Source organism: Cervus elaphus, chromosome 16 (genome assembly GCF_910594005.1).
Source record: "Cervus elaphus chromosome 16, mCerEla1.1, whole genome shotgun sequence".
Lineage (NCBI taxonomy): Eukaryota > Metazoa > Chordata > Mammalia > Artiodactyla > Cervidae > Cervus > Cervus elaphus.
In genome coordinates this window covers 18,052,635-18,069,357 of record NC_057830.1, presented here as the reverse complement: position 1 = coordinate 18,069,357, position 16,723 = coordinate 18,052,635, and the positions used below count along the sequence as shown (strand labels likewise).

Below are 16,723 nucleotides of genomic sequence, written 5' to 3'. Positions count from 1 at the left end.
GTGATGAGAACTTTTTAAGATGTGCTATCTTAGCAGCTTTGAAATATATAGTAGTAGTTATTATTAACTACTGTCACCATGCTATACAAAGTGTAATCACCTTGGTTTTTTTATACCACTTTTTTTTTTAAGTTTTCTGTTCTGTTGCAGTGAGGTACTTTTTGTAGGTCATGTTAACTAAAATGTAACAGCTTCTAACAGGGGAGTGCCATCCATTTACCTACTCTAGAGTAAAGTGTGTTTTTGCCTTTTGGCCTCCACTTTTACATTTCCTGTCACACTCTTTCCTCGAGATAATTGTTTTAATTGTTGTACTGTGCATTGTTTCCTAAAGTGGTTCTTTTCTCTTCATTCTATTTGTGGTTAAACTCGAGAGTTTTTTTATTTTTAACACATTATCAAATCATAGCAGAACAATTTTTTAACTATATTTTTGAAGATCAGGGATCGAAATGCTTTTGAGCTTTGTGTTTTGTGTTGCTGATTACCATTTCTACAGCTTCTTTTCTGCCTTGCCTTTTTGTCTCATTCCTCCATATCTTTTACCATCTTTCATGGACCTCAAGTTGTGGAATTTTAAAAAACTTAGATGTCATATTTTTAAAGAGAAATGTGGAAGTAAAATAAGCGACTTCTTCCTTGATCTAAATAACGATAAAATCAAAGCATATACATATTTCTATAAAGAGAATATCTATTTCTCTGTGGAAAACTATAAAATGGATCTCTTAGTTTGTAAACGTTGTTCTTTTAGTCTCGATATTCTAAATTGTTTCTGTTTGCCCTCTTAGGGAGCTAAGAAGAGAAATTGCCTTCAAATTAATTATGTTCAAACAAAACTAAAAACTTTGGCTCAATCTGAAGTGATAGATATCCTTGTTTTTCTCTTAACAATTGTAGATTGAAACAGTTATACCTGTGACGCCATCTTAAATCTTTAGGTGTGAGAGAATCTTCTTCATAAACATGTTTTTGTCATGTGTTTTTGTTTTGGATTTTTTAGATGAATACTGTAATTTAACTTCCTCCTGCAAAGGACTTTTAATGACACAAACATTATAAAGAAATTACTTATGTCATGTTCAATAACTTAACGATAATGTCAGGTATTGTTTATTGCTCAAAATTATCTTGTTTTCTAACGAGCATGCCTTAAAAAATTCCTAAATTTTTACTGATGCTTATCATCACTTCAACAGATCTATTATTACTCAGAGTCTTTTAGCAAGTTATTCTACTCTTTGTTTTCCTGTACCTAAATCTGAGTTGAGCTAGGTTCTTTTTTTTTTTTTCCAGATGTTTGTGTGAGTCTGTGACTTTACCAGAAAGACCTTTAAGATCTAGCAAAGAACTTTGAGGTGGAGGAGGTGAGAGTTGGTAGACTAAATCCCAGCCATAATTTTCACTTGAGAGGGAAACTGATGATAGTAAAAGAGTGAGAAGTTTTTCTCTGTGCCACAGATCTGTTTCTTCAAAACAGTTTCTCTTCCTGTTCCATATCTCTGCTGTAACCCCCGTGCTAGAACCAAACACCCTGACCTTCTGTTGCCACTGTCGGAGGCCTTACGGCTTAGTTCTATAGAAGGGAAAGGAACAAATGCCAGCTTACCTTACTTCCACCCCCGTTCTTTGCCTTCATAATAAATGGCATTTGCGGGTCTGTCATATTATTTTGTAACCACCACCAGAATCCCACTTTTTTGAGAGACCTCACAGGACAAATCCCAGTAACCTCTCCTCCACCTAGGTGATGCCGGTTATTCTGTGTCACAGGAACTTTGTTGCCTTCCAGCACGAACAATGCATCTCATCCCTTTTTTCCTAGTGGTGATACAAGTTTTATCTGTAAATGTGTTAGTCATTTTCATGGTTAGATGACACATTGCCATCTTGTCTAGAAGTCTGTTGGATGATCTTTCAGTAAAGCAAAAAATGTCTCCATCTTACCTTGCTGTATGTTGTCTTGTAATTATTCATTTCAGGAGTTAGTAAATAAAGCTCAAGAAGAGGTGACCAAGCAAAAAGAAGTGATAACAGCCCAAGACAACATAGTTAAAGCTAAATATGCAGAAGTAGCAAAACACAGGGAGCAAAACAATGAATCTCAGCTTAAAATTAAGGAACTGGACCACAACATCAGCAAACACAAACGGGACACTGAAGATGCTGCTGCCAAGGCATGTTTGTGTTGTTTGTTTTTATTCTTAGTCACATTTTTGCCTCTGGATTTTTGAAATGTTCTGGTAAAGTGCTCAATGAAGAACTTACTGTAAATGGCAGAACTACTGTGTAACAGTTTTGAGGCATACCACTATGACTGCTGCTCAGCAGTCACCAAATGGCAAAAATGTTTTATTTTTAAATTGAATTTCAGGGGCTTTATTCCCATCTCCAAGATGTTTTTAACCAAATATTGAGTGGCCTCCCATGGAAATAACTGTTTTTTTTAATCCCCACTTGTTCATAGAACTAATTGCTAATGTATTAATAATTGTAATATATATTCTTTACGTTATTGCAAATTGAATTTAGGGAACTCACAGAGAAATATACATAGGGAACTTCTGAAGTAAGGACTTAGTTGGTTTAGGATGTCCTTAGGAGGATTAGTATAGTCAGTGTTCTAAGTCTCATTTGAAATCTGACGTTTTGCCAAGCAGTGTCTTTGAAGTTATCCCACAGTTTTTTCATCACTCTTAATTAAAATTTCTTTCATGTATCACAGTAACCTAAGTACTTTAAAGAAAATGCATAGTTTTGTAGGAATTCATTGCTTAGTTAGGAGGCTTCATTTATGTGGTTTTAATAATTCACTCATCATGTTTTCTTACTGGTGTGTAACAGTTTGGTGCCTTTTAAATCTTTTTTAGCATCATAAAAGTACAAGAGATTTAATTTCAAAAAGACTTTTTGTATGTATGAGAACATACAAAGCAGTCTTCCACCCTTTTCTGCAGGAGCCATGAGTGCCTATTCAGGTTCATTACTTTGTTTAAAAAGCATTTTTTTAATGACCACATGGTAATATCCTAATATTTTATTAGTATTGATTTCCCATTTGCCTAGTAGCCTAGTATTAGTGGATTCACTGAACTATTACCAATGCTAATATTACTGTTAATAGGTTTTTTCTTTTTAAATATAATTGAAAATACTAGTATTGCTGGTTGCTAAGGGATTCTATTTACAGTTAAGTGAAGAGGGTAGAAAGAGGGACTTGCAAGCAGAACTGCTAAAAAGTCAAGTATTCTTTGAAATACATAGTTTATCAAATATTTATTGTATACTTATACAAGGCACTAAAGATACAAGAATGAGCAGCATGCCACAGAACGTGTTCATGGAGCTCACAGATGGGCAGGAAAGATAGACTAGAAACGACCATATTACTTTGGAGTCTGGTGGTGTGACTCTACTCATGGAATTAATAAGGATGATTGACAAAGATTAGCTTTCAGCAGTCAATACCAATCTTAACCAGTTACCCTAGAAGAAAGTCTTCCTTAAGCACTATAATTAAAAATTCTTAATGGCTATATTACATGAGTATTTTACTGTGCCTTGTCAAAAGAGGGTAGCAAGGGGATGGAGTCAATATTTAAGGTAATGTTTTACTTAGATTATAATTTCAAGAATTATTAGATACCAATCACTATTAGACTTTCATGATTTTACAGTTATCTATGACTTAAATATTCATATAAGACTAAACTTTCACAAGTTGTTTTTTTGAAGCAATAGATTGAATTTGGTAAAATCTGGAGCCTCATCTCATTATAATGGCAATGTTTACACACACCCACACACACACCCACATACACTTTTTAACTATTTCTCTAAGTTCACATTTATTTTGATGCTTAAGTAATATCTTTTTCTATTTTTTTTTTTTTAGCCTATCGGTAAAAACATTCATACTTACAGGTTCACAATCAACAATGAATCTAATTTTTTTTCAAATGAGACATTGTGGGATTTTTCTCAAAAATGTTTGTAAAAATTAGTAAATATTTAAGAAACTAATTTTTAAATATAGGTTTGTGAGCAATGATATTATTCCATTATCATCTTGTGGCTAGGTGTCCAAAATGTTGAAAGACTACGACTGGATTACTGTAGAAAAACACCTCTTTGGGCAACCCAATAGCACCTATGATTTCAAAGCTAACAACCCAAAAGAAGCTGGTGAGAGACTTCACAAGTTGCAAGAAATGAAGGAGAAACTAGGAAGAAATGTCAATATGAGAGCGATGAATGTACTGACTGAAGCTGAAGAGCGTGTAAGTCACTTTGCTATGACTATGTAAAACATGAGTAGCATTGATGGTTTTATATGACCCCTGGTGTGTGTACTCAGTCGTGTCCGACTGCGGCCCATGGACTGTAGCCTGCCAGGCTCCTCTGCCCTTGGGATTCTCCAGGCAAGAATACTGAAATGGGTTGCCATTTCTGTCTCCAGCAGATATGACCCCAAGACAATTATTAGAGTCAGTCTTTGCTTTATGCTTTTGAAAATTTGTTTTGTTTTGTTTTTCTTCCTTTTCAGTTACTTCTTTTCTTATTTCATTCTTTTTGTATCATCAGTTATGTGTTCTGTTGTGCTTAAATGACTTTTCCACTGCTTTTCCTTTTGCTGTGAATATGTTCAAACCCTTTCTTATTTTTGGTTTAAATAAAAACACTTCGATCGTGTTAACTCCTCACATTTATATCATTTCTTTCTCTTGTCTTTTTGAAAGGCTTTGAAGAAGACGGTACAGGTTTTCCCCACTATCTAAAAAGTAGGGTATTCCTTTGAAACCCTTCCTGCCAAAATGGTATAAAGTCAAGAAGCAATTACCGTAGGGCCCTTCTTGCTAACAGATGAACAGAGCAAAGTGAGATAAATCGCAGATGCTCACAAACCCAGTTCAAAGCCCTGGGAGGAGGCTTGATGCTGAGATGCTGTGTTGCTCTCATGAGGAGCTTGATGGAGCCACTCTCACTGCTTAGGGTGTGTGCTGCTTCTGTAAGGAATGGCTCACTGCAGAACACATGCTGAATATTATTTATGCTTTTTACCTTTTCTTGTAAAAGTAGTGATATAAAGTGAACTTTGGAAAAGTGAGGGAATACCTGTATCCTGCTGTCTGCCTCCTCACCAGTCATTCTAACCACTGTCTTCCTTTGATTCCAGTGTATTGCAAGAACCATTAAATAAGTAAATGACTAAAATTGTTATATACATTAACACTGTTTTACTAATCTGTAAATCCAGCAGCATCTTCTCTGTTTTAAGGCTCTCAGTTACTTGATGGTGTTATCCATCTCCCTTACCTTTTACAGTCTGCATGTCACTAGAAAAACCCAAAAGGGAAAGCAATTCCTATTCTTTATGGCCCCATTGGAGATAGCAATCTGAGTAATTTTATATTATGCTTTGTATCTTCTTTAATTCTGTAAAACTCTGAATTTGTATAACAGTTAATGAGAGTGCTGTGTAAGTGGTAATACCTATGAGCTCGATCACTTTTAACAAATTTTTTGGTAAAGGGTTTCTTAAAGCTATTACTGACATTAGTATCTACAAAGAATCTATATTATGTTAGGTACGAAACAGATTAATAATGCACATACTGTGATCTTTCTGTTAAATACTCCTGCTGGTTTTCGTTTCTCCATTAAAGCTTTGTAATATGTGGCACATTCGTGGAAGGGAACTATTTTGTCTGAATTTGAGCTGCTTAACATCGTGAAATTTGTTTCTTTTTACTTGTTTGCTTTTATTGTAAATAATAACTTAGGCTAGTTTTTTTTTTTTTTTTTTAATTTTACCAATTCCCATCTCCATACCAGAGAGGAAGGGCCTATATTGATCAGTGGTTTGCCTTTTGTTTTTTTGTTACTGTATTTTGGGTCACCACATGTAAGAAACTATATGGAATTATTCAAGGAACAGTATAAAAATGTGGCCAAGCTCGTAAAACCCTTTCTCCACAAAGGAGAGGGACAGCAAGCAAGACTGGCTAGAGTTTTTCAGGGAGAATATGAAACCGCCTTGACATGCGAGGCTGTGAGGAGAAATAAGTTAAAAGGATGTTTAGAAAGTTCTGCTGCTCCTCATGGTTTGATTATCCCTCTGTAGCCTCCCTCAAAATTTTTTTCAGTAAATTTCTTCATTAAGCAGAGAAGGCCACTCAGATGTTGGAGTGGAAACGTGAGGCACCAGTCATGTCTGAAGTGGAGGAAGAACAGTGCAGGGGCCGTAAGGCTACAGGGAGCTTATGTTCAGGAAGCTGAAAATGAGGCCATATGGCTGGAGCCTGGGGAGGACTGTGTTGCCAAAAGTTCAGAGACAAATAGGAGCCAGATTATGTAGGACTTTATACATCATGGTAAAGAGTTTAAAAAGTTAAACCTTTATGTCACTGCTAAGACTGACCTTGCATGCAAGGCTACTTTTGAGTTTACATGACAAATATTCCTTTTTTTGCCTTGACTCCTGGGTAGATAAGGAATATAAGTGGAGTCAAAATGTTTCAAGAGTTTGTGCTATAAATTCTCAGCTATAGTAATTGAATTTTACATATAGATATATTTACTTTCCTCAGTTTGGCTTACGTTATAACTCAATGTAGTGTATCTTTTTGGTAAGAAGGAGTTGTATGTATTGCATATAAAAATAATAAAATCTCTATTCTTGACTGAAGCCTAAAATAGAAATTTTTTAGTTTTCTCAGTTAAGTCTGCTTTTTATCTTGCTAGTATAATGACTTGATGAAGAAGAAGAGAATTGTAGAAAATGACAAATCCAAAATCCTGGCAACTATAGAGGACCTGGACCAGAAGAAAAACCAAGCCATAAATATTGCTTGGCAAAAGGTATTTGAACCCAAAATATTATCATTTATTCTGTATGAGGCAAAGATGGAAGATGACGTCATGTTAATAGCGTTGTATTCTAAGATAAACCTGAAGTAACAACTTTTGTGTTTGAAGGAGGCACATGCTCATACCTTAATTAAAACCTTGTAGACTTTTTAAAGCATTTTGTCCTTTTGGACTTTACTACTGACTTGGAAAGATTTGTTTGTCACTCCATCATGGTCTCATCATCTGCTTGTCTGGTTCTTAAGCTATATTAAGTTAACTTTGTAGATTTCTCCCATTTTTCTTTCTTCCATCACTTGCTAATTCTGGGTTACCTTTAAAAGGGACAGTATTTGCCCTCTTTCTCATGAGATCATAGGTTCTAATATTGGACAGTATTCTAAGGTTTCTTCCAAATATCTGCCATACCCTTTACTCATCCTCTGCTTAAAACTGGAAGCATTATCTGTTTCATACTGCAGAAGTGCTGATTGTTGGAATACCTGTCCAAAGGACCCCTTCAGTTGTAACCTCTTCAGTTTCTCTTGCCGTGACTTGCAGAGGTCAAATAGTGCTAAGAATATTTCTATAGCAAGATATGAATTCTGAAGTATTATACATTCTTAGGTTTTTTAGCAAATCATTTTTATAATGTTAGATTAATAATTATAAAATACGTTATTTTTATGTAAGTATAATTTATTAACAGACTATTTGCTCTTATTTACATGAATTATCTTAATAATTTTGATAATTATCTCTATTTTATAAATGAAGAAACTAAAGCTTAGAAAGTTGAAATTAGCCTAAGATCGTAATAGTCAAAATGTAGGAAAACTGGAATTCTCTTTTCCTAAATTAGAACTTAAGTTAAAATTACCTTTTGTTGCTCTTTAGGAATTAGAACTGGTTAATTGGGAAGTCAGTATTTCCAGGATTCATATTCAACAGAATCCCAATTAACCATTTTGGTTTTGTTTTATGACAACTTCAGCAGATTTCAAGGTTCCTTACTGTTATTTCTACTTCTCTGGCTGCATAGATTTGTCTCCTTTAGCATAATCATTAGCTTCTGTAAAATTTTCCTACCATAACAAAAGACTGCTAGTCAGAAGCTTTCATAGATGCTGTGCTGTTTGGCATTTTAGCAAGCCTGGGCCTCTCGGATTTAATTGGGCACCTTATCACTTTTTCTCTTTTTAATTTTGCAGGAACTTTATTTTTTATAATGGCAGAATAGTTGTCTTTTTCATTTGCATTATTTTTCCTGCTCTACAACTTCTTTTCAGTGTTCCATCTCCCTGTAGTATTTCTGTCATTTAAAAAATGCTTGCAAAAAGTTGGCCCAAGTATCCTTGTACAACATTTGGATTTAACAGTAGACCTGAGATTCTGTCTCTTGGTTTCCCCATGGTTGCTGGATTTAATTCAAGTACAAATTTATATTTTAAACTGATTTTTCTCCAGTCTCTAAAGTTCTCCCAAACCAAGTAAATTTACTGAGTGCTTATTATATACGTCAGACAGTATTCTCCTATTAATTTTCCCATTTAATTCTCAACAGTAACCTAATGAGGTAGGTATTATTATCAGCATTCCGTCCTTCCTTATGGCTTCAAGTGTACTTCCTTCACAACACCAGAGTATTTTAGAAACTGGTTGTATTTTTGTTTCCTTCTTAACCTCATTGGATTTTCAATATTCAGCTTATTTCCTGTCTATGATAGGGCTGTATTCTTCTCTACCTATTAACTGATAAGATTGTCTTTTCCCTTTTGAATAATCCACATGGGATCCCATGGTCATCTTTTGGATTTATTAGCATTTCACTGTCTTAATTTTGAGCTGCCTTTCTCCTGTCTGGACAAAAATATTCAAGTGTTTATAAACTATACGTTATCTTCCATCTTTCCCCCATAAAAAGAGTGGACCTCTCCCCATTGTAATGAACTTTGTGTAGCTCCGGAAGTCTATCCCAGATAAAACTAGAATCTACTTTCTCTGTGTAGGCTATTAGCATTTGTGCAGTTGTTCTTAAAATATATGTTCCTTAGCAAATTTATATTTAGGAGACTGTTTAAGTCTAGGAGATTTCCTTATTACTACAGATATTCATAAAATATGTATTTGCACTTGAATTTTATACTCAAATGTGGAGAATTTGGCTGTCATATATCTTTGTGGGCGGGGGGGGGGGGGGGAGTGGCAGTGTGCATGCATGTATACACTCAATTTTGTCTGGTGAACCTCTGAGATTATTAGTCATGTCTGAAGACAGATGGCTGAATTCTCAAGTCAGTGATCAAGTGTGTATGCACAGAAATTACTCAGTTACAGCCTAGAATATTGGTCCTAAATCTCTGTGTAATCTCCTGCTGCAACTTAACGGGGATAGGTCAAGTAGCTTCTTCAGCCTTTTTCTTGTGGGGCTCAGTCCTGTTCCTGCCCCTTGACAGTCTGTGAGAAGTATAGAAAAGAACATTTGATTTTATGCCTCTTTTTCTCCTAGACTTCACTGATCTTAAGGTTTTTAAAGTTAGCTGATAATGACAGGCCTGTCTTACCATATCAGCCAACAGAAAACAAATTATACCAAAAAAAGTTTTTGTTTTTCTCCTCCAGCTGAAAGTTCAATCTCCTATATTATCCAATTGTGTGTCTCTGAGGATTCCTGCAACCATGGCCGCCTGTTGTATCAAAACTTCGTCTTAGTGTTAGAGGTATAGCCTGTAGTTTCCCCTCAAAGTTTGAGCAAAGCTCAGTAAATGATTTCTGTAAAGAGACACACAAATATATCACAGCCATATACTCTTGTTGCAAGCACTGGACTGTAATGTTGCTATGTTGTGTTGCTAGCAGCTATAGACAATCATGAGTGAATGGGCATGACCAGATTTGTCATATGGACCATAATTTGCCAACTTCAAAACAAGAGTAACAGATAACAAAATTCACTTGCTGGTTTACAAGTATACATGTCATTTGATTTTTCTTGGAAAACTTTCTATAATATAAATCATTTTTTCATCCAGGTGAACAAGGACTTTGGGTCTATTTTTTCTACTCTTTTGCCTGGTGCTAATGCTATGCTTGCACCACCAGAAGGGCAGACTGTGCTGGATGGTCTGGAGTTTAAGGTTGCCTTAGGAAATACTTGGAAAGAAAACCTAACTGAACTTAGTGGTGGTCAGAGGTAAGTGAGTAATCCCTTTGAAATAATTCCTCTTATTTTATTATAATCCATCAACTCGTCACCTCCCAATTTTATTTCAGATTTGCTTTTCTATATTTGCATGTGGAATTTAAGGAGTCTAATCTGTGAGACTATAAATTCTGAGTAGAACACTTGATTAAAATGATAGGCAACAAAGTAGAAATAAGGATTAGCATCTAGGAAACTAGACCAAATACATGAGAAACAATTATTTTCAGATACTAGAAAATGAATGACCCAGGAGTAAGGTCCTGAGAGAAAAGAAAGAAAATGCTAAGTCCAATGTTTACTCTAGGTTTCTCCCTAGGAGTAATTTCTTGACTGCAGATGCAGGGAGGGAAACCCACACAAAGCCTAGTAGTCTTACTAAATGAAGGAACATTAGAATTTGGGGAAGGCCCAGGGAAATGCATCGTGGCATTATATTTGCACCATCCCTAAAGTGAAGGCTGTTCTAGACACACCTTAGCAAAGGTTAATTGCAGGCCTAACGCTATTAAAAGACCGACCACAAAGTTGAGACTGTAAACAATATAATCACAGTGTTCAGCATCTAATAAACACTAGTAGGCAGAACTCAAGAAAATGTGGTTTATAACTTAGAGGAGAAACAGACCCAGAATTGACAGGTGATGAAACTAGCAGACAGGAAGTTAAAGAGAGTTACATTAACGATCTCCAAAGATTACAAGCTGAGAGAAATGGAAACTATTAAAGAAGATTCCACTGAAACTTCTAGAGATTTAAAAAAAAAAACCTGAAAGGAAAAGTTCTCTGCCTGAGATTGATAACAAATTCAACATTAAAAGGAACACGAGTGAATTTGAAAACATAGCAATAAACTATTAAAGTTACACTGAGAAAGAGCTTCAGTGACCCGTGGGGCAACATTGAGTGCTCTAACATACATGTTATTGGAATTTCAAAGAGAGGAAGAGGTAAAACAAGATACTTGAAGAAATAACAGCCCCAGATTTTCCAGATTTGATGAGTTCTGTTAATCCACATACTTGATTTCTGTGAACCCCAGATAAGATAAAGTGAAGTCGGTCAGTCGTGTCCGACTCTTTGTGACCCCATGAACTGTGTAGCCCACCAGCCTCCCATTTCCTTCTCCAGGGGATCTTCCTGACCCAGGGATTGAACCCTGGTCTGCCGCATTGCGGGCAGACACTTTACCATTTGAGCCACCAGGGAAGCCCAGGTAGGATAAGGGGTGGCCAGATGCTAAAGAATCTGCCTGTAATGCAGAAGAGCTGGGTTGATCACTGGGTCAGGAAAATCCCTTGGAAAAGGAATGGCTGCCCACTCCAGTATTCTTGCCTGGAGAATTCCATGGACAGAGGAGCCTGGCATGTCACAGTCCATGAGGGTGGCAAAGAGTGAGATACCACTGAACAACTAACACTTCACATTTCACTTTCACACGTAGGATAAATGTATACACTCGCTTCCTACACATACAGTAACACAGCAAAGCATGTCATATATAGTTGCTGAAAACCAAGGATCAGGAGAAAAAAAATCCTAAAAGCAGCCAGAGGTAAAAGGCTCATTAAATGCCAAGGAACAAAGATAAGAATGATTAGACTTCTTGTCAAAAACTATGCAAGCCAGAAATCTGGAACAACATCTATAAAGTGCTAAAAGAAAAATGTGATAACCTAGACTTCTGTATGTAGAAATATTCTTCATGTTGAAGGCAATATATCTTTTCAGAAAAACAAAAGGTGGAAGCATTTAATTCCAGCAGAACTGTACAAGTTCCCTGGTAAAAGGAAAATGGTGCCAAATGGAAACTTGGGTCTACATAACAATGAAGAGTACTGGAAATAATATGTCTGGACTTCAGGAAAGTTTCTCCAACCTTACACAGTGATTCAGACAGCATACTGAGAGAAACTTTAGAAGATCATTTGGCCTAAGTCCTTACTTGCAGAGAGCCAAATGATTAAAACCCCCTGAGAGAAAATTGTGGATATTCATATAATTGAAGATGTGTATTAATTTTATATTTTCCCCCTGCAGGATGTACAGTCCATACTCCTTGATTGCTCTCATATGCTCTTTGCTGTCATGGAACTCTTCTCCTTTGGATGTAGAAAATACTAAGCTCTGTTCATTTCTCTTATGAGATCTTTTGTCATTTTTATGAATAGAATAGCAGTCCACTCTTTATTTTTCATTATTGATAAAATTCCTAAATGTTCTAAGAGTCAAAAAAAAACAGCTTCTGCTGCCTGGTCAATCAAAATTGAATTCCACAGTATAGATCCCAATATCTTTTAATTGTTTTTGCCAAAGTCCTAGAAAAAATTTTTGAGGAAAATAGAGAATATTTGCTTATTTTCTTACTGGAACCTAAAAATTATTTCCATAATTAAGACAATATAAACTTATTTTCACATATACCACAGTCTAGCATAGTAGTTTAACCCTTGGTGAGCCTTTTTTTTTTCCTCCTGAATGATTAAGTTGAAAGCTTGATGCCTTAAATATTCGGCACAGAGAAAGCCATTGAAAAGCAGTTTTAGGTCACTTTAATGACCTCAGCTACCCTGTAGGGTAGAGGTCAGCTTGCTTGCTTTTTATTGTACTGTTTCATTCCTTTCCTTTGCTAGAAAATTTGGTTTCACCTTCCTAGACCCCCTCTTCTTCTACACACATTCTTCCCCCACTTACATGTTTCTTAATAAATACCCTATTGGAATATAGTAAGCCTTAGACTGTTTATCTAGTGCTGCATGCTAGAAGATACTTGAAGTTATAGAGTTAAGTGTATTACCGCTGTTACTGTAATTTTAATTCTATTTTTAAATAATTATAAATGTTTTACATTACAGTAAATAAAGATTTTTAATGAAATGCTTAAGAAAAAATATTATGAGAAGTATTGTATTTCTTCATACCAGATTAGAACAAAATCTGTTACAATTAAAAGGGATAGAAAAGAACTGAAAAAGAGTTTTGGGGAAGGAAAGGAAAAACTATTAACAGTAATATGATGTCTCTTAAGATTAGATGCTAAATTTAACATTCTAATTATCTAACAAGAAAGAAGAATATATAACTGTTCTATTCAAAATAACACTCCTTGAAGAGAGGGAAGAATGGAAAGCTAAACTAAAAGAAACACTTTAATACAACAAAAGTTTTCAAGTTTGAAACTTTTAAGATTCTTTTTTTCTATAACTACCTTCCAGCTAAACCAGCACTATTCATAATAATGGGATACCAGATTTGCTTCAGCGCTTTGGTAAAAAGTGGTAAAATCAAGTTTTGATGGTATTTCCTTCGGCCTTCTTTTCTTAGGTCTTTAGTGGCTCTGTCATTAATCCTGTCCATGCTCCTTTTCAAACCTGCCCCAATCTACATCCTGGATGAGGTCGATGCAGCCCTGGATCTTTCTCATACTCAGAATATTGGACATATGCTACGTACTCATTTCACACATTCTCAGGTAAGAACCAAAAAGAGGCTCAGAATAGTTCTAAGATTTGTTTTTCTAAAACTATTCTTTAGTAGTTGTCAGTATATATAAGGAATTTAGGATTGAGGAATACCAAGGTGTTGTATATCTCTTTAAATATATAATTCTATTCAAATGGTTCCAGAAGGAAAGAGGCTTTCATCTCTTATTAAAGAAAGAGCCTGGAATTATAATTGCAGGTTATAGCATGAAGAGGAATCTATTTTTTTTGTCACTTGGAATTATTTAGGTTGCTTATTTTCTCTAGCTAGCTGCCAGAAGATGCACAATCAAAACAAGACTATTTCCAAAGATGTACCTGGAAAATATATCAGAAAGTCATGTGTTGCTTGATGGATACTCTTCATTCCTCCTAAAAAGCAGAGAAAAACCCTTGAAGCTAAAAACAGTTTTTTATTGAACTGTTGCTGCAGTAACTAGGGCTACCAAATACGATTATATAGATAAAGCATTGAACAGTTCTGGGGGGCTTCGCTTATAGTTATCATAGATTGTGTATTTATTATGGCATTTTTTAGCAGATAACAGTGGCATTTAGAGCTAGCAATAAGACAGTTAATACTAACTGGAGAAGATAGCAACAAGCAGTCAGCCAGCAGGAAGTAGTAACTTGGGTAATGAAGCACTCACAGTAAAATTAAGAGACTCCTAAAACTGCATATGGAAAGAATTCATTTAGGTGCCTAATGATAACTATTTATTATGTGCATTTGCTTGGAGCCCAGCATTTAAAGAGATAACAAAATCAAATTTTTTCCAAATGATTCTTAACTGCAGTATAAAAAGAGCGAACTTCAAGGATGCTACAATTTTTTATGTTTTCCTTTTTCCCTTAAGTTCATTGTGGTATCCCTAAAAGAAGGTATGTTCAACAACGCAAACGTCCTTTTCAAAACCAAGTTTGTGGATGGTGTTTCTACCGTAGCCAGATTTACTCAGTGTCAAAACGGAAAAGTTCCAAAGGAAAACGAATCCAAGGCAAAAAGACACAAATGATCACATATGGAAGTTAAAAGTAAAGATTCACTCCTTCACCTTGACCTGTTTTTTAAATATACACTTTATAAGAACTTGGGATTCATGTTGTTTATATAAAAATTTAATATTGTTACCTAGCCCATTTTCTCTTCCTTATATAATCACTTATAACAGCATAAATTCCTCTTTTCTAAATCAGTGTTAACTATGGTCCAGTTACTGTAATTGTGATTTTATGTATGTCACCAAATGTTTTTTCTTACACAAGTCTTTTCTATATTAGGGAGCCTGAGATACAGAGTTGGTGGTAAATTTTGTATGTAAGAGCAAAATTACCAAGAAGCAGATGAAATTAAATTATAGAATAAATATAGCTGATAATCAGCTTTTAATAACTAGCTAATTCCTAAGGTAATATTAGTGTTTCTGTCGCTAATAATGTCATTCAGGTGAGGAAGAATCATATAGCACGTGGCTGGACCAACAGAGGGAACACAGAGAAAGCTGCGAGGCATGCGCTGAGCTGTTTGTATTTAGTTCCTTGAGGACAGTGCCAGGTCTCTGATTTAGACTCAAACAGAAAGCAGATCTTAAACAGATTCCTGTTGTTTTAATGATGTTTGAATATCATATTATGCTTAGTAATATGTCTGTGCAGTCTTTTTTTTTTTTAATCTTTATGAGTATTTTAATAAGAGCTTGGGAGAAAGGTATCCTCTGCATGCTGCTCTCTGATGCAGGTTTATCTGAAGTCTCCTAATATGGTCAGAGATTTTGTTAGCCTTTTCATAATCCAATCAATAACTGTCTATTGGTGAGTGAGAATATAGGAGCCAGCAGACTAAACCAAATTAATCTTTTTCTTTTAGTCAGATACATATATAAATAAATAGATTCATCTGTTCTACCAAAAGGACTCAAAATTTGATGACTATTTCTTAGTGTCCTCTGTTTTCCAATTCAAAATGATGAATTTCCTTTTAAGATTTCAAAGGATGGCGCTAACAAACAGCATAAGAATACCACTGATAAGATTCTTAGTACCTCTCAGTATAGCCCTAGAACCATGTCTTCCAAACTCCACATCTTGAAAGTTCTGACGTGGTTTAACCTGACCTCAGGCATGTTATTTTGGCCCCGCGTTTCTTCTTACCACTGAGTTTTTGTTCCTTTTTGGTATCCTTTTCCTGGTATAGGCTCATACTTCCTGGCCTTGGGTTTAATATTTCTCATCCTTCATCCTCATACATAGCTGAGGATGTCAGGTAACACCCAGGTAACTGATACTGTGGGGCACATTGGAAAGATTGAATATGGAATTTGTTCTGTCCTCTGTTGGAGGAGGAGACAAAGCTATAGATGCTGAGTTACAGGAAAGCCCGGTATTGTATACAGTAGACGTAAGGATGGTGGTGGTGGTTTAGTCACTAAGTCGTGTCCAACTGTTGTGACCCCATGAACTGTATGTAGCCTGTCAGTTTCATGAGATTTCTTTCCAAATGTATTGCAAATTGTTTGCCAAAAAGAATTAATTCACACTGTTGTCAATATAGTATACCTGTTGACTCCAACCTAGTCAGCAGTGGCTGTTAATTATAATGCTTCTAATTTACTAGTTATAAAATGGTATTTAATTTCTATATTAATTATAATTTTGTAAGTAATTTGTAGGATTGACTATTTTACCATATGTGCTAATTTTCTTTCCTCTGCCAACAAATTTTCTATTTGTTTGCTTTTCCAATTTTTGTCTATGTATATAATCTTGCTTTTTGATGGAAATTCTCTAATGTATTAAACTTTTGTGAGTAATGTTGTCATTATTCTTTAATTAGAGGGAACACACTAAGGGGAATGGGAACATTTGTTTCACAATAATATGAGTAGTATTTGAGCTTTTTTTATACATCAGACACTGTATTCATTCATGTTTTCACACTTAATTCTCATAATAGCCCAGGGAGGTAAATACTATTGTCATTAGCACTATATAACTGAGGAAACTCAATTGAGCCGCGAGGTTAAGAAACTTGCCCACGGTGTTAATACAGTTAGTGACCGGCAAAATACAGATCTTACTGTTAGCCTCCAGAACCTATTTATACACTACCTCTCTGATAGCGTGAACATCTGCATTTGTTATACATAGTAAATTTATGAGATGTCTGGATGACTAAAGTATACCATGTGAA

At 35.3% G+C, this 16,723-nt stretch overlaps 1 protein-coding gene across 1 annotated transcript in view; it reads left to right on the top strand.

Annotated features, from left to right (window-relative positions):
* Positions 1-16,343, top strand: part of SMC2 (structural maintenance of chromosomes 2) — a 49,331-nt gene extending 32,988 nt beyond the window's left edge. Inside the window, exons 20-25 of the mRNA XM_043927707.1 lie at positions 1,983-2,177; positions 4,080-4,280; positions 6,745-6,861; positions 9,882-10,042; positions 13,376-13,523; positions 14,391-16,343. Of these exons, the coding sequence (XP_043783642.1) occupies positions 1,983-2,177; positions 4,080-4,280; positions 6,745-6,861; positions 9,882-10,042; positions 13,376-13,523; positions 14,391-14,549 (981 nt within the window). The 3' untranslated portion in view covers positions 14,550-16,343. The remainder of the gene's footprint in view (positions 1-1,982; positions 2,178-4,079; positions 4,281-6,744; positions 6,862-9,881; positions 10,043-13,375; positions 13,524-14,390) is intronic.
* The last annotated feature ends 380 nt before the right edge of the window (positions 16,344-16,723 follow it).